Source organism: Furipterus horrens, unplaced genomic scaffold, assembly GCF_987537825.1.
Source record: "Furipterus horrens unplaced genomic scaffold, mFurHor1.1.pri manual_scaffold_6, whole genome shotgun sequence".
NCBI classification, from domain to species: domain Eukaryota; kingdom Metazoa; phylum Chordata; class Mammalia; order Chiroptera; family Furipteridae; genus Furipterus; species Furipterus horrens.
The window spans coordinates 181,805,701-181,826,381 of record NW_028327176.1 but is presented as its reverse complement, the minus strand read 5'-3'; the positions used below and the strand labels follow the sequence as shown (position 1 = coordinate 181,826,381).

Sequence of the window (20,681 nt, the reverse complement as noted above, 5' to 3'; positions counted from 1 at the left end):
ACGACGACGACGACACCTGCCCCCCACCCAACCCCACCACCACCCCAAAGAGAGCTAAGTAGCTCAACTAGTTAGAGCTTCAACCAGACAAGCCAGTGTTGGGATTGGACTGGGGTCAGGGCACAAGCAAGAATGAACCAATGAATGCATAAATAAGTGGAACAACAAATCATGTCTCTCACTCTCTCCCCCATTCCTCTCTCTTAAAAAAAAAAAAGAAAGAAAGAAAGCCCACACGTGGGTAGGGGGTGGGAGGGGAACGGCCTGGGCGGCTACCCCGCCTTTTCCGTTTGCCGCCGTAAGAGGCGAGCTCCGCCCTGGCAAACCTCGGCAAGAAGTCACGTGCTCCGGAGTGAATATTTGTAAGTTGAGCACCCGACCTGGACACTTAAGTTTGCGCTTTGTTCGTCAAAGTCGCTGCCGCTTCTGGGCTCCGCTCCGGACGCCTCTGCCAGGCACCCATACACCTTACTCAAGGAGGACGGGGTGGGGACAACGCCCGCGGCCAGAGTCTCACCCCTTCCGCCTTAAGGACCTGGTTGGACACCGCAGTAGGGGTCGCGATGGTGGGGACAGCGGGGACCATCCTCCTCTTCTTGCTCATGACTCCGGTACCGGACCTGGCTGCGTCCGGCTGTGAGTTCGGGGATGGAACCTGGGGTGAGTGGGGCGGGCACCAAGTCGGGGACCGAGGGGGTTGGGGAGCCGGAGGGTGCCCACGGCGGGGTTACGGAACCTTCCTGCCGGGAGGGAGGGGGTGTGGGGTGGGGGTAGGGTGGCGCAGACTCCGGGGACCCCTTGGCCGTCCTCTCCGCGGGTGCCATTACTCCTCCGAGGCGTCTGAATATCTGGCTGCCGTTTCCAGGGGCTGAAATTAGCCAGCGACTGGGTCAAAAAAGTTTTCCTCGAATGGACGGGGAGGAAGGAAGGGGAGAGAAGGTAGAGAGGAGGGCGCAGCGGGAATTTCTGATGAAGCCCCTCGATGCCCCGCCCCGAGCCTCGCAAAGCGCTGCCCGAACTCCCAGCCACCCGCCCCGCCGCACTAAAGGCTTCTTGGGACGTGGGCTCCCGAGCCCCTGGCATCCGGGCGTGACAGGACAGGGGGCACCCCTCAAGGTAGCGACCCAAGGACAGCCGCATACCCTACTCCGCTGGCCCACTCTCCAAGCGCGCTACCGGAGGACAGCCGCCACTCCGATCCCAACCTGCCGTGCGAGCGGTCCCGCTCTTCCACCCTTGACGAGGGCGCCATCTGCGGAGCCCTTTGTGAGGCGACTCTTCGCTTAATGAGTCCGCTCCTCACAGCAGATTTTAACCTAATTCTTGGCGTTAAACTTGAAGAACATCAGAAGATGGAGGCGTAAATATACGCGCGGCTTCTCCTCACAACTAAGAAATATACAACCAATTAAAAACTAAAAACAAAAACAACAAAAAAAAAACAGAAAATCCAAAAAATTGAAACTACGGAGAAGTCCAGCAAGAAATAAAGAAATCAACCAGAAGGGCAGGAGGGGTGGAGCCCCACCGAGAGGACCAGGAGCAGAGCAGTTTCTGCCGGGACTGGGCGGTGCTTCGCAGCAGCACAGCCAGGGGCGGGGCCGGGGGCGGGGCGGGGGCGGGGCGGGGGCGGGCCCGTCGATGGGGAGCAGCCGGCAGGTGCCGCTAGCTGCAGCCCTGATGGAGAACACAGTCATACATACCCTTTAAACCCGAGAAACGATCCCAGCCCCAAACTAGTCCACACAGCTTGCAATTCCAGAGCCTGGGGAAACAGAGGCGCATTGCTTCTGACTGGGAACGCAGGTGGCGGCAGGGGCAGAGGAAGAAGCTGTCAGTCTGGAAAAGGAGGCAGCTTGCTTAGTAGGGAAAGGGGAAGAAGTGCCTGGAAAAGCAGCGGCCAGCGGCCCTTATCCCTCTCAGACCCCTCCCCCACATACAGCGCCAAAATGTAGTGAAACAGGTCATCAGCACTAACGAATACCTAAGGCTCTGCCCCCTGTAACGTAAGAGGTGCGACAGCCCTTGCCCAGATCACAGAGGTAAACACAGAAAGATGAGGAGACAGAGAAGTACACCCAGAAGTGGGGGCAGATCAAGGTCCCATTGACACAACTAAGCAATGGGCAGACAGCACGCCTAACGGATAAGGAGATAGAGAGCTTAACAGAAGCACAGTTTAAGGCACTGGTGATTAGGATGCTCACAGCTCTGACAGCAAAGATTAAACAGGGTGGGGAAACAAGGCTGTCCTGGCTGAAATGAAAGAAAACCCATATGAAACAGGTGGTGAAGGAAAGGAAACTGGGGTTCAAATCAACAAATTGGAACATAATGAAGAAACAAACAGTCAACCAGTACAGGAGGAAATGAGAATTTTAAAAACGAGGAGAGGCTCAGAAACCTATGGGACAGCTATAAGCGTGCCAACATCAGAATCATAGGGTTGCGAGAAGGTGAAGAAGGAGAGCAAGAAGTTGGAAAATTATGTGAAAAAATAATGGAGAAAAACTCCCCAAATTTGGGGAAGGAAATGGACATACGTGTCCAGGGAGCACAGAGAGTCCCAAACAAACGACCCAGGGAAGACCACACCGAGACACATCATAATCAAAATGCCAAAGGTTAAGGATAAAGAGAAAATCTTAAAAGCAGCAAGAGAGAAGAGGAGAATTATCTACAAAGGGGTGCCTATAAGACTGTCAGCTGATTTCTCAAAAGAAATTTTTCAGGCAAGAAGGGACTGGCAGGAAATATTCAAAGTGATGAAAAGCAAGGCCCTACAACCAAGATTACTCTATCCAGCAAAGCCATCATTTAGAATGGAAGGGCAGATGAAGCGCTTCCCAGACAAGGTAAAGCTAATGGAATTTATCATCACCGAGCCATTATTATATGAAATGTTAAAGGGACTTATTTAAGAAAAAGAAGATCAAAGCTATGAACATTAAAATGAAAACAGTATCAACTATCAACAACAGAAGCTAGGGAATGGAAACAAACATAAACTAAGCCGACAACTAGTGTGGGAACAGAATCATAGGTATGGGGAGCATCTGGGGGGAGGTCAGCTGGGAGAGGGAAGGGAGGGAGAGGGAGGGAAATGGTGCAGGAATTAAGAAGCAAGTAGGAGGGTGGGGAGTGGACAGGGGGATGTTGAGAAGAGATTTATGCACAACTATGGACATGGACTAAGGGTGGGGGACTGCTGGAGGGAGGGGTGTTGCCGAGTGGATGGGAGAAAAGGGAAAAGAAATTGGGACAACTGTAACAGCATAATCAATAAAACATGCAAAAAAAAAAAAAGACATCTCAGATGCCTAAAAAAAAAAGAACATCAGAGTATCAGTGCCTCCAACACCTCACCCGTTTTGAAGTGACCCTAATCTTTCCACCTTAATCTCCCTTGCTTGAGGATACCCCTGCATCCCAGCAAAAGCCTCTACACCTGACCCACAAAACCTAGAGCTGGAGGGACAGAAAGCACTTTTTTTTTTTTTTTTTGCAAAGTATGTGCCTGGGAAGGACACTCTCTTTGTACCTTTTGTTCCCAAATCCACATTTTCCCACCTACTGAGGAGGCAAAAACATATAAAGGTCATACACTCTTATGTAGGCAGGAGTCTGCAAACTTTTTTTTCTTTTCCTTTCTTTGTATTTGAAAATCTTCACTTTATTTTGAGTTATACTGGCATCCATTGTAGTTGTGCTTTTTTGTTGTTATTTATGTTATTCAATTAAGTTTAACATTCAGTATTACTTATGTATTAGATTTAGGTTACAGCATAGTGGTTAGACAATCATATACTTTACAAAATTTTCCCTTGATGTTTCCAGTCCCCACCTGGAACCACACATAGTTATTACAATATTACTGACTGTATTTTCTATCTTGTCCATTCACCCCAGAGGCTATTTTGTAGCCATCAGTCTGTACTTCTCTGTCCCTTCACCCTTCTTACCCTGTTCCCCAAACTCCCTCCCGTCTGGCAAAAATCAGACTGGCCTCTGTATCTCTGAGTCTGTTTCTGTTTTGTTTCTTTACTTATATTTTTCTTTAGATTCCACATATAAGTAAAATGATATGGTATTTCTTTCTCTGACTGACTTATTCACTTAACATAATACCACCTCGGTCCATCCATGCTGCTGCAAATGGTAAGATTTGGGGTACTTTTTTATGGCCCAGTAATATTTCATTATATATATGTATATACCACACCTCTTATCCACTCTTCTATTGATGGGCACTCACATTGCTTCCATATCTTGGCTATGGTGCATAGGGTGCATATATTCTTTCAAATTAGTGTTTTGGATATCTTTGGATACATACCCAGAAGTGGAATCACTGATTCATCAGGCAATTCCATTTTTAATTTTTGGAGGATCCTCCATACTGTTTTCTGCAGTGGCTGCACCCGCCTGCATTCCCACCAACAGTGCACGAGGCAGGGCTCCCTTTTCTCCACATCCTCACTGACACTTGCTTTTTTATTTTTTGATGATAGCCATTTGGACAGGTGTGAGGTGGTTTTAATCTGCATCTCTCTGATGATTAGTGACATTGAGCCTCTTTTCATATGTCTGTTGGCCACCTGTTTGTCATCTTTGGAGAAGTGTCTCTTCAGGGCCTTAGCCCATTTTTTAATTGGGTTGTTTAGTGTTGAGTTGTATGAGGTCCTTTTTGATGGTGGATTTTAACCTCTTATCATATATGATGAGTATACCATTGGCAAATATGTTCTCCCTTGCAGTGGGTTGTCATTTCATTTTGATGATGGTTGCCTTTGCTGTGCAAAAAACTTTTATTTTGATGTAGTCACATTTGTTTATTTTTTCTTTTGTTTCCTTTGCCCAAGAAGATATATCAGGAAAATATTACTAAGAAGAAATGTTAGAGATTTTACTGCCTATGTTTTTTTTTTTTTTTCCTTCTAGGAGTTTCATGGTTTTGAGTCTCATATTTCAGTCTTTAATCCATTTTAAATTTATTCTTGTATATGATGCAAGAAGGTGGTCTAGTTTAATTTTTTGTCTAATTTTCCCACCACCATTTATTGACTAGACTGTCTTTACCTGATTATATGTTCTTACCTTTTCTGTTAAATATTAATTGGCCATACAGGCACAGGTTTATGTCCAGGCTCTCTATTCTGTACCAGTGATACATATGTCTGTTTTTATGCCAGTACCATGACATTTTGATTACTATGGCCTTGTAGTATATTTTGGTACCAGGTAGTGTGTTTTTCTTTCTCAGGATTGCTGTGGCTATTAGGAGTCTATTGTGGTTCAATACAGATTTTTGGATCATTTGTTCTAGTTCTGTGAAAAAACACCACTAATAAGTTGATAGCAATTGCATTGTATGTATAGATTTCTTTGGGTAGTGTGGACATTTTAACAATGTTACTTCTTCCTATCCATGAGCAGAGTATACCATACACTTCCATCTATTTGTATCTGTTTTAGTTTTTAAATTTAGTGTCTTATAATTTTTTGAGTACAGGTATTTTACCTCCTTGGTTAAATTCATTATTAGGTTTTTTAATGCAATTATAAATGAGATTGTTTTCTTAGTTTCCTTTTCTGGTAGTTCATTATTGGTGTATAAAAATGCAATCAATTTCTAGAAATTTATTTTATATTCTGCTATCTTACTGATTTATCGGTTCTAGTGATTTTTTAGTGGTATTCTTAGGGTTCTCTATATACAGTATTATGTCATCTGTAAATAATGACAGTTTTACTTCCTTTTCAATTTGGATAAACTTCCTTTTTTTTTCTTTTTCCTTTTTTTTTTTTGTCTGATTGCTATAGCTAGGAGTTCCAATACTGTGCTGAATAAGAGTTGTGAAAGTGGACATTCCTGTCTTGTCCTTGAGCTTAAGGGAAATGCTGTTAGTTTTTCCCCATCGAGTATGATTTTAGCTGTGGGTTTGTCCTTTTATTATATTGAGATATGTTCTCCATTCCCACTTTGTGAGGGTTTCTATCATAAACGAGTGTTGGATTTTGTCAAATGCTTTTCTCTGCAACAATTGATATAATTATATGATGTTCATCCTTTATGTGTTTATGTGGATGTATCATGTTAATTGATTATAAATATTGTACCAACCTTGCAACCTTGCAAACAGGAATAAAACTCGCTTGGTCATGGTGTATGATCATTTTAATATTTTGCTGGATTCAGTTTGCTAATATCTTTTTAGGCTTTTTGCATCTATGTTTATCAGGGATATTGGCCTATCATTTTCTTTCTTTATAGTGTTTTTATCTGGTTTTGGAATTAGGATAATGCTGGCCTCATAAAATGAACTTGAGAGTATTCCCTCTTGAATTTTTTTTTTTTTTTTTTTTTTTTTTGGAGTAGTTTGAGAAGGACGGGTGCTAGTTCTTATTCGAATGTTTGGTAAAATTGGCCTGTGTAGCCATCAGATCCAGGACTTTTGTTTAGTGGAAGTGTTTTTTATTACTGCCTCAATTTCATTAGTTGTAATTGGTCTGTTCAGATTTTCTGTGTCTTCTTGATTCAGTTTTGAGAGATTGTTTGTTTCTAGAAATTTATCCATTTCTTCCAGATTGTCCAATTTGTAGATATATAGTTGTTCATAATACTTCCTTATAATCCTTTCTACTTCTGTGATGTCAGTTGCCACTTTTCCTCTTTTATATCTGCTTTTTTAATTTGGGTCCTCTCTCTTTTTTTCTTGATGAATTTAGTTAATGGTATATCAATCTTGTTTATCTTTTCAAAGACCTGGCTCTTAATTTCATTGATCTGTTCTGTTTTTTAAGTCTATTTCACTTATTTCTGCTCTGATCTTTATTATTACCTTTCTTCTCTTCATGCTGGGCTTTGTTTGTTGTTCTTTTCTAGTTTATTTAAATGTACAGTTAGATGTTTATTTGAGATTTTTCTTGTTTCTTGAGGTAGGCCTGTCATGCTATGAATTTCCCTTTTAGGACTGTTTTCTCTGTGTCCCATAGATTTGATGTTGTTTGTTCTTATTTTCATTTGTCTCAAGGTGTCTTTTGATGTCTTCCTTGATCTATTGTGAAACCATTCATTGTTGAGCAACATGTTATTTAGATTCCATGTTTTTGTGTGTTTTTCACTTTTTTTCCTCTGATTCATTTCTAGTTTCATACCATTGTGTTCAGAAAAGATGCTTTGATGTATTTCAGTTTTCTCGAATCTATTGAGACTTGCTTTGTGCTTTAATATGTGCTCTCTCCTAGAAAATGTTTGATCTGCACTTGAAAAGAATGTATATTCTGCTGCTTTTGGGTGAAACACTCTGAAATATCACTTGAATCCATCTGATCTATTATGTTATTTAAGGCTGCTATTTCCTTGTTGACATTCTGTCTGGAAGATCTACATATATTAAAGTCAGTGGGATGTTCAAATCTCCTACTATGACTGTATTGCTGCCGACCTCTCCCTTTATGTCCATCAAGATTTGCTGAATATATTTAGGTGCTCCTGTGTTGGGTGCATAAATGTTTACAGGGGTATGTTCTCTTGTTGGAATGCTCCCTTTATTATTATGTAGAGTCTTTCTTTGTCTCTTACTATATCCTTTGTTTTCACATCTGTTTCATCTGGTATAAGTATTGCTATTCCAGCCTTTTTTCAGTTGTATTTCCATGTTTCTCTCTCACATTGGTGTTTCTCTCCCTCTCTTTCTCACTCTTCCCCTGTGTCTTTAAAAGAATAAAATTGCTTAAGAAAACATAGAAAAAGGTACCTCACTTTCAGCAATGGGTAGATCATCCAGACGGAAAATCTACAAGGAAACAATGAGGGTGAACCATACATTAGCTCAAACGGACCTAACAGGTGTTTGTAGAACATTCCAACCAACAAAAGCATAATACTCAGTCTTCTAAAGTATGTGCAGATCATTGCCCAGGGTAGACAATGTGATAGGACACAAAACAAGTCTCAGCAAACTTAGGAAGACTGAAATAGAACTAACTATCTTTTCCAACAGCAGTGGTATGAAGCTAGAAATCAACAACAAAAGGAAAGCTGGAAAATCTACAAATATGTGAAAGTTAAACAACAGACTTCTGATCAACTTAAGGGTCAAAGATTTTGAAAGAAAAGTCAAAAATATTTTAAAAACAAAAGAGAACAACAGAAATACAACATACCACTATGAACATCAGGTAGTATCTGCTTCCAGTGCATTTACCAAGTCGGTGGTCTTGTGGCTCCTTGGGAAAGGCCAGAAGGGACTTTGCAGTTGTTGATTTGAAGGTCCCTTCTCATTGGACCTGGGCCTCTCTTCCTAGTAACAGGTTGCAGATCTGAGAAGTGGCTCAGGTTTAGACAATGACACAGGTCTAGGCATTTTGAATGTGTGGAGTAGGAGGTCTTTGTCTTTTTCTCTCATTTCAATGAGTGAAGGGCTCAGTGGATGAAGAAAGAATGGGCGTTATGGGCTTTACCAGTCCTCCATGAGGGTAAGACTCCAGATGTCAGGAGCCACTGGGAGTCTCACCTCCCTCTCATAATGACAAGGATATGATTAGGGTTTCCCCATAAGGGGTGGCTGAAGTCATCAGAGTGATGAATAGTGGGAATGACATTGCACCCGTGGAGTCAGAGAATGTTTGGCCACATTTACTTGTCATAAGAAGTGAGCCCCAAACTTGAGAAGAACCTTTTTTTCAATGCCATTACTTTTAGTATATGTGTATTTCATTCTGAGTTGGGTCTCTAGTAACCAGCATATATATGGGTCTGGTTTTCCTATCCATTCAGCTGTTGTATGGTTTTTTGTTTGTTTGTTTTGACTGGAGCATTTAAGCCATTTAAATTTAAAGTGATTATGATAAGTGTGTATTTATTGCCATTTTATCCTTTATAACTCTGTTCCTATGTTGTACTTCTTTCTCTTCTTAAAGAAGACCCTTTAACATTTCTTGTAATATTTGGTTTGGTAGTAATGAATTCCATTAAGTTTTTCTTTTCTGGAAAGCTCTTTAATTCTCTTTCCATTTTAAAGGATCGCTTGCTGGATAAAGTAGTCTTGTTTGTAGGTCCTTGCTTTTCATCACTTTGAATATTTCATGCCAACTCTTCTGAAATGTTTGTTTTGAGAAATCAGCCATATTGTAAGGGAGCTCCCTTGTAGGTGACTGTCTTTCTCCTGATGGTCTTAAATTTATCTTTAATCTTTGCCATTTTAATTATGGTGTGCCTCGGTGTGGGCCTTTTTGGATTCATCTTGTTTGGGACTCACTGCGCTTCCTAGACTTGTGTCTTTTCCTTCAGTGGGTTAGGAAAGTTTTTAGTCATTATTTCTTCAGGTAGGCTCTGAGTCCTCTGCTTTCTCTCTTCTCCTTCTGGTACTCCTATGATGAGAATGTTGTTAATCTTCATGTCGTCCCAAAAATCCTTTTAACTACCCTCATATTTTAAATTCTTCTTTCTTTCTGATGCTCTGTGTGCTTTCTGCTATCTTGTTTTCCATGTCACTGATTAGATCCTCTGTTTATCAAACTCACTGTTTATTCTTTCCAGTGTATTCTTCATTTTGACTGGTTCTTTTTCATGGTTTTTTTTCCCCCCTCATTTAATTTTTATTGTATTTTTTCCCATTTCCGTTTAGTCCCCTTCTCCCCCACTCCCCCCAGCAGTCACCACACTGTGGTCCATGTTCATGAGTCCTTTTTCCTTTTTGCTCAATCCCTCCTCCCCTTACCTCCCCCCGCCTCAGCTGTCATCCTGCTCTCTATCTATGAGTCCGTCCCCGTTTTTCGTGTTAAGTTTGTTCAGTAGATTCCACAGATGAGTGAAATCTTATGATATATGCCCCAGAGTAGAGCAAGACTAGCTGTCACCCACTGGTGTCCACAGACCTTTGAGGTGGGGCAGGGTCTCATACCGTCCTCAGATGAAGGCCAACAGATTTTATCAGGCCAAAACAGACCTCGATTTAGTCTTGTGAGGAGAGGGCTCTGCTCCAGACAGGCATGCAAGGGGAAAAAGTCCCCATCCTAGAGCCACACAACTCAGTGTGTCCCCTCCTCTGCCTGGACCTCCTGGGGAACCTGAGCTGGCAGTGACAGTGTAGGGTCACAGGGAGTCCAGAGGTTGGGGCTTCTCGATCTCTTGTTTGGGGAAGGTACCGGTCAGAATAATGGGAAGATGGGGAGACTGGCCCCACCTCAGAGTCACAGAACTCAGTTTCTGACACCCCCTGAGCCATCCTGGAAGTCTGCACCCCTGAGCTCAGTAGCACTAGGCAACTGAGAGTCATGAGGGTGGAACTATTCCATTCCCTCAGGCTGATGCATTAGGGAGAGTAGTGCTCAACCCAAGAGAGATGGCCTCGGTGGTGTGGGAAAGGGAAAAGGGACTCAGCACCAGGCCCTGGTGGCTGTCCCTTCAGCTCTCTTCTCACAGCCACAAAACCCAGTTTCTTCTCACATGATTTGAGTCCATGCCAGCCACCCTCTCTCCATTAGAGTCAAGGATGAGTTGCTCTAATGACGTTTTTGTGCATTGGCCGCTTAGAAGGGCACCTGGGTTTCTAGCAGACTCTAGTCTCTCCCTGGCAGACAGAATCCCTACTGATTTATACCTCTTGATGTTATGGGCTCCTCTTCCCAGCTCTGGTGCTCTGGCTGGGGAGCCCAGCATGAGATTGAGACCCCATACTCCTCCAGGGGAACCTTTGCAGCTGAGATACCTTAGTTCTCAGCCACCGGATGTGGGTGTTGGGCCAGCTCTTTTTGTGTCTCCACACTTTTCACCAGTCTTTCTGTGTCTTCTGTAAATCCTTGGTTATAAGACTTCTTTCTAGCATGTCTTCAGTTGGTTATTCAGTTGGTGTTTCAGTATTTTAGTTGTAATACCAGTTTGGTCCTGGGAGGAGGTGAATGTAACCTCTACCTCCTTTGCTGCCATCTTGGATCTACTTTCCTGAAAACCTTTTCTATAAAGAGCAGATGGTGAATGTTGTGACCTTTGCAGGCCACTTACTATGTGGGTCTATATGGGCTAAGCACCTCCATGTTTGTGATGGAAAAGCAGCCAAAGACAACATGTAAATGAATGGAGGAGCAGATTTGGATACTGTCTCACTGTGCTGACAGCACAGTTAGGGTGTCCCAGATATGGGTGCCCTGTCCCCTAGAAAATCATCTCCCAGGATTCCTCCAATGTATATAGAAAATCCAGAAACATGCCCTGTTTTGCCTGTGGCTTCTGGGTGGAGTAAATGTGAGAGGATGTGGGTGCTGCAAGTAGGGGCCTCTGCTCCCCTCCTTTCTGTAGACTGGGTTCCTTGACCCAAGGAAACTAGGAGAGAGAATGCACGAGCCACAGTGTGAGCTGAGGGTCCTGCTGGTGCAGCATTTCTGGTGTCAAGATCGGCATAACCTGCTTCTGCATCTCTGTGACCCTTCTCACTTCAGTGCCTCAAGAATCACATCTATCTTATGACCACTAGGCCCATCTAACCTAATGACACTCATGGTGGACAACTCTGAGTCCACAGCCAGAGGCCTTGTCTCTACCAGACCCCAGTACTTTACCAGGAGCCTCTTTAAATGGGGAGGACTTTCCTGCTGCAAGTGACATGGCCTTGCTTCTGAACACTAGGGGTCTGTGTTGTGACTTCCCAGTGGGAATGCCATGAAGTCCCCGTAGCCTCCTTTCCTACCATAGATACCTCCAGTATCATAAGTCTACTGGGTCTTGGGACCCAAGAACAAAGTCCAGCCACAGTCATCCATTCAATTATTGTCTGACATTGCTTTTATGTCACAACAGCAGAGCTGAGTGGTTGCAACTGAGATCTATGTCCTGCAAAGCCTGAGATATTCAATAAATGCCCATTTATACAAAGTCTTTGTACTAAGTTGGCGACTAAATAGAGGTAAGAAATGATCCCACGGCCCTGCAATGTCAGAGAGGTTTTAAGGTTTGTACTATTCTCTGTCATTTCATCCTGGAGAAGATATGGTTTTAACAATGCATTTGGAGAAATCATTTCTTTCCTCCAGTTTCCAATACTGGAATTATCTTATTGTGAGGCACTCATCCTATCAGTAATTCACTAACTACAGTGATTTTCCATTCCTGTTACAAATCCAGGGAGTGTGAAATGACCACTGTGTGGGTTGCTGAACTAAATGACTCCAGAGTGAGCAGGACCTGGGAGAGGTGTCTGTTCATTACCTGGGCCCCAACACCATGCAACACTGTAATAACAGGGCCCACGGTGACGTATCTGATCTGGGGATGATGTCAACTCACACACTAGGTCCAATATGAATGTCTGGGTAGTTTCTGCTTTCTAGTGTGCACTTACTTGAGTCAATGGCCATATGTTGCTCAGGGAAAAGCTAGCAGGAATCATTGCACTTGCTGTCAACTTGAAGAGTCCCTCCTCATTGGAACCAGGCCTCTCTTTCAAGTAGTGGGTTTCTGGTCTGAGAAGTTGAAAAGTGGCTGACTTTTGACACTCAACAAAGGATCCAGCATCCTTATTGGCCCACTACTTTTAGCCTCATAATAATCCATCTTTGTGTTAGACTTTGTTTGTTGTTATTACTTAAATCCAGCACTCTCTGGGTTGGCTGTTCATCCATTTGCTTCTAGGATCCCTATATTCTACGAGCCAAAGGGACAGCTTCCTCTGGGCCAGGCCCATGGCTGGCATGCCAACCTTTCTTATCATTTCAATACGGGCAGTCTACCTGCTTGCTGCAGTTGAGCACCTGTATCTCATATGTATGATTTCAGGATTTTTCATCGCCATTACTATTAGGAGCCCATTTCTAGAATACTCTCTCCACTTGCCAATCCCTGTCATCAGAGACCCCAGCACTGAGTTTCGTGACAATGAGGTTGTCCTACTCACTACTGGGGAGGAAGAATTTTTTCTCTCCCCTTCTGGGTTGTTCTGGCTGGTCTAACAGTTAAATTAACATATGACAGAATAATAGGTGAAAAATATTTTAATATGGTACATACAGGAAATCATAGAAATATAGACTCTTTGAATTGAACAAAGTAGGCAGATTTTATACATTTTAAACAAAGAAACAATAACTTTGTGAAGAATTGAGAAAGGCCTTTGAGCTTGGAGAAGGAAATTAGAAATGAAATATAAAGATTTGTTTATACAGCCTTCTTGGCCCTAAGCTTTCTATCTCTGGTGTTCTGGATGTGCCACTACCTCCTGGAATAGGGAGGGTATATTTCACATGGGAGATTCATATCCTGTTTCCAGTGGGACAGAGAAGGGTCAGAGTGTCCCTCTGTGTGCCAGCTGTTTCTTAAGTAACTTTAATTCAAAATAATCAATATGCCAAAGTGCCACATTGTGAAGTGGCCTGCCTTGAACCCCTGTCCTCACCATGCATTCTTTATCAGCTCGATAAACAAAGAACCCTTCAAGTCTTCTCTTGAGCAGAGTTGGTGGACATTTTCTAGTTGTTCTAGGTTTTCTTTAAGTATATTTTATTGCTTATGCTGTTACAATTGTCCCGATTTCTTTTCCCTTTGCTCCCCTCAGCCCACCGCCCTCCCTCCCTTCAGCAATCCTGCCCCTCTTCGTTCATGTCCATGTGACGTGCATATAAGTTCTTTGGCTTTACCCATTCCTATACTCCTCTTAACATCCCCCTGTCTATTCTGCACCTTCTTACCATGCATCTTAATCCCTGCACCATTTCCCCGCTTCTCACCCTTCCCTCTCCCAGTTGTCACCCCTTCTTTATATGCTCCCCATACCTATGATTCTGTTCCCACTCTGGTTGACTGCTTAGTTTGTTTTGTTTTTATTTTTCAGAATCTGTTGTGATAATTGTGATTTTTGTTGTCACTTTAATGTTCATAGTTTTACTATTCTTCCAAAATAAGTCCCTTTAACATTTCATATAATAACGGCTTGGTGATGATGTACTCCTTTAGCTTTACCTTGTCTGGGAAGCACTTTATCCACCCTTCCATTCTAAATGATAGCTTTGCTGGATAGAGTAGTCATAGCTTTTCATCACTTTGAATACTTCTTTCCAGTCTCGTCTTGCCTGCAAAGTTTTTTTGAGAAATCACCTGATAGTCTTAAAGGCACCCCTTTGTAGGTAACTCTCTTCTTTTCTCTTACTGCTTTTAATATTCTCACTTTATCTTTAACCTTTAGCATTTTAATTATGATGTGTCTTATTGTGGTCCTCTTTGGGTCTAGCTTGTTTGGGACTCTGTGCTCCCTGGACTTGTATGTCTATTTCCTTCACACATTAGAGAAGTTTTCCTTCATTTTTTTTTCACATAAGTTTTCGATTTCTTGCTCTTCCTCTTCTCCTTCTGGCATCCCTATGATTTGCATATTGGCAAATTTAAAGTTGTTCCAGAGGTTCCTAAGCCTCTCCTTCTTTTTTTTTTCAATTCCTGTTTTCTCCTTCTGTACTGGTTGACTATTTATTTCTTCCTTATGTTCCAATTCATTGGTCTGAATCCTGGTTTCCTTCCTTTCACCACTGGTTTTATGTGGGTTTTCCCTCGTTTCATTTAGCATAGCCTTCATTTCATCCCTTATGCCTTTGCCATGCTTAATCTTGTCTATCAAGTCTGTGAGCATCTTTATTACCAGTATTTGAAATGTGCGTCTCTTAGGTTGGTTATTTCCTCATTCCTCAGTTCTCCCACTGGAACCTTGATCTGCCCCCCCTTTTGGGCCATACTTCCCTGTCCCCTCAACTTTACAGCTCTCTGTGTTTGCCTCTGTGTCATAGGTAGAGTTGTCACAACTGTTACATTATAAGGGGAAGAGCCTAAGGTATTCAACAGAGTGGGTGACCCATTTCACCACATTGTAGGGGAGGGGTTGAGAGGGAACAATGCTGCTTGCCCAGCACTCACCCCTTTTCCAGGCACCTCTTTCACTTCCTGCACTAAACAAGGTGATGCTGTTGAGAGACCAGCAGTTTCTTCCTCCACCCGAAACCCCACTGGTTTTCACCATCAGAAGCAATGTGGCTCTATCTTCCCCGGCACTGGAATGGTGATCTGCGCAGTATGGTCTGAGGCAGGAATTGCTCCCCAGGTTTCTCTTCCTGGGAAAATGTATGACTGCATTTTTCACTGTGGCTACAGCCCCTGTGCGGCTGCTACTGCAGCCGCTGCTACCACAACATTGCGTCCTTTCCACCCCAGATTTGTCATTCCTACCTCTCTGGCTGACTATTTCTTCTTTATTTCTAAATTTGTTGAACTTCCATGTAGTTTGATTTTCTGGATCTTCTGGTTGTTGTTGTTTTTTGCTTGTTTGTTTGTTTCTTAGTTTTGAGGTAGTTGTAAATCCCTTCTTAGTTGTGAGGGAGATGCAGCATGTCTACCTGCCCCTCTATCCTGGCCAGAACTCTGTATTGACTTTTAATACTATATCCAGTCTGACATAGGCATTTCTCTGAGTCTTTTAATCCCTCCCTCTATATCTGTCTTGGAAGCTCCTAATATTGAATTCCATGCAGTGTAGCCACCCCTTTACCCAAACTCCCAAGACCCATCCCAGTAGCCGGTGAGCACCCTCTCCCAGGGCCATGCTATGTAAATCCTGTGACCTACAGTTGTGACTACTTCTCCAACATTGGGTTCCCTTCTCACCCCGCCACCACCGTCATCCAGCTTCCTCAGGAGCAGCCGCCTTCACCCTCTACCATCTCCCCACAGGTCACTGGGCTCGTTTCTGACAGTCCTCTGGCATCAAGACCTTTTTCTCCCCTAGCCGGCCTGGCACATGCCTGGACTGGTTATGGACTGACTGATGCTGGGTATTGGCCTGGTGGACAGTGGGGACATATCATGGGGTTGTGTGGTTCCCTCCCAGGCAGACGCCTCCTGGTCCTCTTCAAGCAAGAGAGGGTCACTGGCCTTCACCTGGGGATGAGAGTGGCCAGGCAGAGTCAGTCCTTGCTCTGCCAGGCCACCCTCAGGGACATTCACTTGCTGTCACAGAAATGGGGGAGAGGTGCTTGTGGGCACCCTTCTTCCAACCCAGCCTTCACCCTCATTTTTTTTTCACAGATGCTAAGTCTCTTTACTATAAATTCTTCATCACTACTAATGGACAACCGTGGTTGAAAATGCAAGGTCAGGTCAATGGAAAGACATTTTTTCATTACACCTGTTGTGGAAAGGAGTTCAATCTAACCAGTGTCCTGGGGATGACGGTAAATTTCAGAGAGACCAGCAATCAACTGATATATGTGATGGAAGAGCTCAAAAATAAACTGTTTGAAAATAAAGCAAAGCTTACTATAACCAGCGGTAAGTTTCCAAGGCCTCAGGCAGAAGTATAACAGTGTTGTAGAGTTAGGGGGATTTATGTTTATGTGACTTTTGGGTGTATGTCCCACCCAAGAGGCCAAGCAGCTAGGGTAGGACATGGAGAACAGAGCAGGACCAGGAGATAGGAGGGGAGCAGAGGGCTGGGTACCAGGTGGGGATAGAGGATCTGTCAAGACCCAAGGCTGACTTTATTCCCATGGGGGCTGGGGACAGGATCTCTCTCCCTGCAGAGCAGCATGATGTGTCAGCAGGGATCCAATGGACACACCAATGCATCCTGGGAGTTTGACGTTGATGGACGGGTGTGTCTCCACTTTGACTCAAAGTCCCGAAGTTGGAAAGTGCTTTGTGATGAAGGTAGACCGTTAAAAGACATGATGGATAGTGACAGAGTCATGACCAATCTCCTTGTTCATACCTCATCTGGAGACTGTTTAAACTGGCTTAAACAAGTTCCATTTCCCCAAGAAGAAGCTCTGGACACAAAAGGTAACTGCAGAGTGGATGAAGTTGTAGGTGTTTTGAAATGACATTGACACAGCACATGTGTCTGCCTGTGTGTTCTATGTGATTTGAGAAAGTGATCCATCCACAGTGGGAGTTTTGTGGAGAATAACAACCATAGGTATGTTTTGCAATCCCTCCTTTCATTTCCTTTTTTAAATTATATTTTATTAATTAGGCTATCACAGTGGTGCAATTTTTCCACATTTGTCCCCTTCAACCTAGCACCACATGCCCTCAGGCAATCCCCACACTGTTATTCATGCCCATGGGCCACGCATATATGTTCTTTAGCTACTCTATTTCCTATGCTGTACTTTACATCCCATGGCTATTCTGTATCTACCTCTTTGTACTTCTTAACCCCTTCAACTTTTTCACGCATCCCCTGACAACCCCTAATCTGGCAACCATCAAAATGTTTTCTGTATCCATGATTCTGTTTCTCTTCTGCCTGTTTGTTCTGTATTTTTTAGATTCAATTGTTGATAGATGTGTATTTATTGCCATTTTATTGTTCTTATTTTGTTCTTCTTCTTAGACAAGACCCTCTAACATTTTATATACTACTGTTTTGGTGGTGATGAACTCCTTTAACTTTAGCTTTACCTATCCTTCAATTCTAAATGATAGCTTCACTGAGTATGTAATCTTGGTGGTATGTCCTTGCTTTTCATACCTTTGTATATTTATTGCCAATCCCTTCTAGCCCGCAAAGTTTATTTTGAAAAGTGAGCTGACAGTCTTATGGGAGCTCTCTTGTAGGTAACTCTGTGCTTTCCTCTTGCTGCTTTTAAGATCCTTTTGTCTTTAAGCTTTGGCATTTTAATTATGATGTGTCTTGGTGTGGGCCTCTTTGAGTTCATCTTGTTTGTGACTTTCTGCACTTCTTGGACTTGTATGTCTATTTCCTTCACCACGTTAGGGAAGTTTTCTGTGATTATTTTTTCAAATACGTTTCCAATTTCTTGCTTTCTCTCTCTACTCCTTACAGCACATCTGTGATGCAAATGTTGGTACACTCGAAGTTGTCTCAGATGTTTCTTACAATATCCTCTTTTTTTTTTAATTATTCTCTTTTTCTTCTTGCTATTCTGGTTGGTTGTTTTTGCTACCTAATGTTCCAAATGACTGATTTGGAACCTAAACCAAGATTACTCTACTTAGCAAAGCTATCATTTAGAATCGAAAGACAGGTAAAGCTAAAGCTGAAGGACTACATCACCACCAAACCAGTATTATATGAATGGCTTCATCCACTCTACTGTTGCTTTCCTGTAAATTGTCTTTATCTCAATTAGTGTATCCTTCATTTCTGACTGGATCTTTTTTATGCTGTTGAGGTCCTCACTAGGTTCCTTGAACATCCTTATAACCAGGGTTTTGAACTCTGCATCTGATAGATTGCCTATCTTCATTTTGTTTCATTCTTTTTCTGGAGTTTTGATCTGTTCTTTCATTTGAGCCCTATTTCTTTGTCTCCTCTTTTTGGCATCCCCCTGTGTTTGTTTCTATGTATTAGGTAGAGCTGGCATAATGTAGTCGGTGTCCTGTAGGGTCAAATAGCACAGCCTCCCCTATCACCCAAGCTGGGTACTTGAGGTGAGCCATCTGTATGGGCAGTGTAACACCCTCTTATTGTAGTTGAGCCTCAATTGTTCTTTGTACATCCAAGATGAGCCACCACCTGTGTTCTGTCCAGGGTCACACGGCATAAGCTACAATTCAATCTTCAGGTGGCTGCTCCTTCTGCTGGGCTTGGAGGTGCCCAGACAAACAAGCTGGGAACCAAGGTTGGCTGCTTCTAGTGCTGAGCCTTTGGAAAGCAAGCTGTGTAAACCTATGACACCATCCTGACCAGAAGTCTCTCTCCCTCTTTTGAATTATAAGCTCCTTCTCACATCTCTTACTCAATGTACATAACCTTGGACCACTTACTGAAGATTTCTTGCTGACCTCAAACATGAGGGCCTCATTCTGTCCCAGTCCTGTTCCTTGTACTGTTCCTCCTTCTTAGCATCATTTTTCTTCTTAATTCACCTCGTTGTTTCTGGAAATTCTTTAAACCACCTCAGATAAGCTCCTGAGAAGACTATCTACTGACTTCCTATGTGTCACCTCTTCTGTCACAGCAGGAGGGACTGGGTATATTGTAACCCTGTTGTTGTCCCCAAAGCTGTGAAAGCCCAGAGACATGGCCCATTTTCTCCCTTTGTTCAAACCCCAGGATCTGTAACAATGGCTGTCACACATAGAGGGGTAGAACCTGTCAGCATTGTAGGGTTACCTGGGGCAGCAGGAGGTGATGAAGGATTTCCTCACAATGGGGGTCTGGACAGGATGTCACCCTTGTGTTTCCATTGCAGTTGCACCAGCCATCACCCCAGCCCCAGCCGCACCACCTGCAGCTTCAGCTTTACAAAGCACGGTCACAGCCACAGCTCCCTCCAAGACCACAATCAACAGGGCTGTCACCTTCATTATCCCTGTGATCCTCACCTGCTGGTTCATAGTTTCCATCCTATGGTAAGTTCCTCACAGTAACAGGTACAGAGGGCAGAACTGAGTGGGAAATGAGGGGCAGAAGTCCTGGAGTATGGATAGAGAAGGTGATTCCCAGGAGAATAAGACATAATATCACTTGATAGCAATTACTTGGACAAGCTCAGCCCTGATATCTGCTATGTGCAGTCAAACCAGAGGGAAAGGACAGGGCCCACACCAAGGCTTAAGATCTGTTGATGTTAAGGAGGTGAGCAAATTCAGTCCTGACTCAGAATCTCTTTTGGGAGAAGAGTGTATTTGGGCCCAGTGGGGTGGTGTGGGGACAGCAGGCTCCCAGGGCACGGGCGGTCCTCACTTCAGATGAGGGCCGCATGATGGCTGCATGCGATGTGTCCGGGGGAAGGGGAATATCTGGGGGCTAAGAGGAGGGGGCCTGGGTCTAAGCTCAGGAAAAGGGGCAGAAGGTCTTGCAGACACAACTCAGAAGGCTGGAGTTCACGGCTGCGTTCCCACAGAAAGTGGCTTCAGAAGGGCCAGTAAGGACTTAGGTGAACAGTAAGGACTCTTTAAGGAGGCAGATGGTAAGGTTAGAAGGAGGTCAGTTCTCCTGGGACCCCTGGGACTCCTGGCTGAGCCCCGGTGCATTCACCTGACAGCCAGCCTCCTCCAGACTCCAGATTCTGAGTGACTCAGGGGCCCTGCCTTGAGCAGAGATGACTCGAAAGACAGGTGTCCCTGACCAGGAAGGGATGGGGCAGGGATGGGACTGGCCTACTGGAGCTACATGTGCTGCAAGGTGCGAGGCTGGGAGAGAAGGGAAAGGAAGAATATTTCTCTGTGACCCTCCCCAAGGCTGGAGGAGTCAGGAAGCAGGCCCTCCTCTCCATCAGAGCTGCCACCAGGTCCTTTAGGCCCTGCCATCCCTGGGAGAGACAGGACCCAGTGAAGGGAGCAGACTGATTCATTCCTCACTTTATTCTAAGCCCAGAAGGTCTGTAGCAGGGCCTGGTGCTGACTCTGTGATGTGCAAAAGGTGGGCAGCAGTGGGTACAGGCTGCTGGCTCCTGGAAGGGGCTCAGGTTCAGGGAAATACATGACTCTATTGAGGGCAAGACTCAGGATGGGGAGTGACTGAGGCATTGTAACCATGAGAGAATTGCCCCAACATTCTTTCAGCCACTGGGAACAACACTTGCTCTTTTCTACAGACTGATGATGCTACCAAGAAGGCCCCAACAGAGTGATCTACCTCAGTGATGCTGCCTCCTGAGCGACTTCCTCTGGATGACCTGATATTTATTTTCATTTCTTTTAATTTTAAATATATATTTATTTTAATTTTATTTTT

General features: G+C 43.8%; 1 protein-coding gene across 2 annotated transcripts; it reads left to right on the top strand.

Moving 5' to 3' along the window:
• Positions 1 to 381: 381 nt before the first annotated feature.
• On the top strand, positions 382 to 20,681 carry LOC150007948 (UL16-binding protein 2-like). 2 transcript variants are annotated; one of them, XM_090279968.1, is made up of 5 exons: positions 382 to 636; positions 16,061 to 16,303; positions 16,538 to 16,813; positions 19,195 to 19,354; positions 20,542 to 20,681. In XM_090279968.1, coding segments are annotated over exons 1-5 (753 nt in total). In that variant the 5' UTR covers positions 382 to 563; the 3' UTR covers positions 20,543 to 20,681. The 2 variants fall into 2 exon arrangements, with proteins under 2 accessions (XP_090136094.1, XP_090136093.1); XM_090279967.1 differs by having other exon boundaries at positions 382 to 660.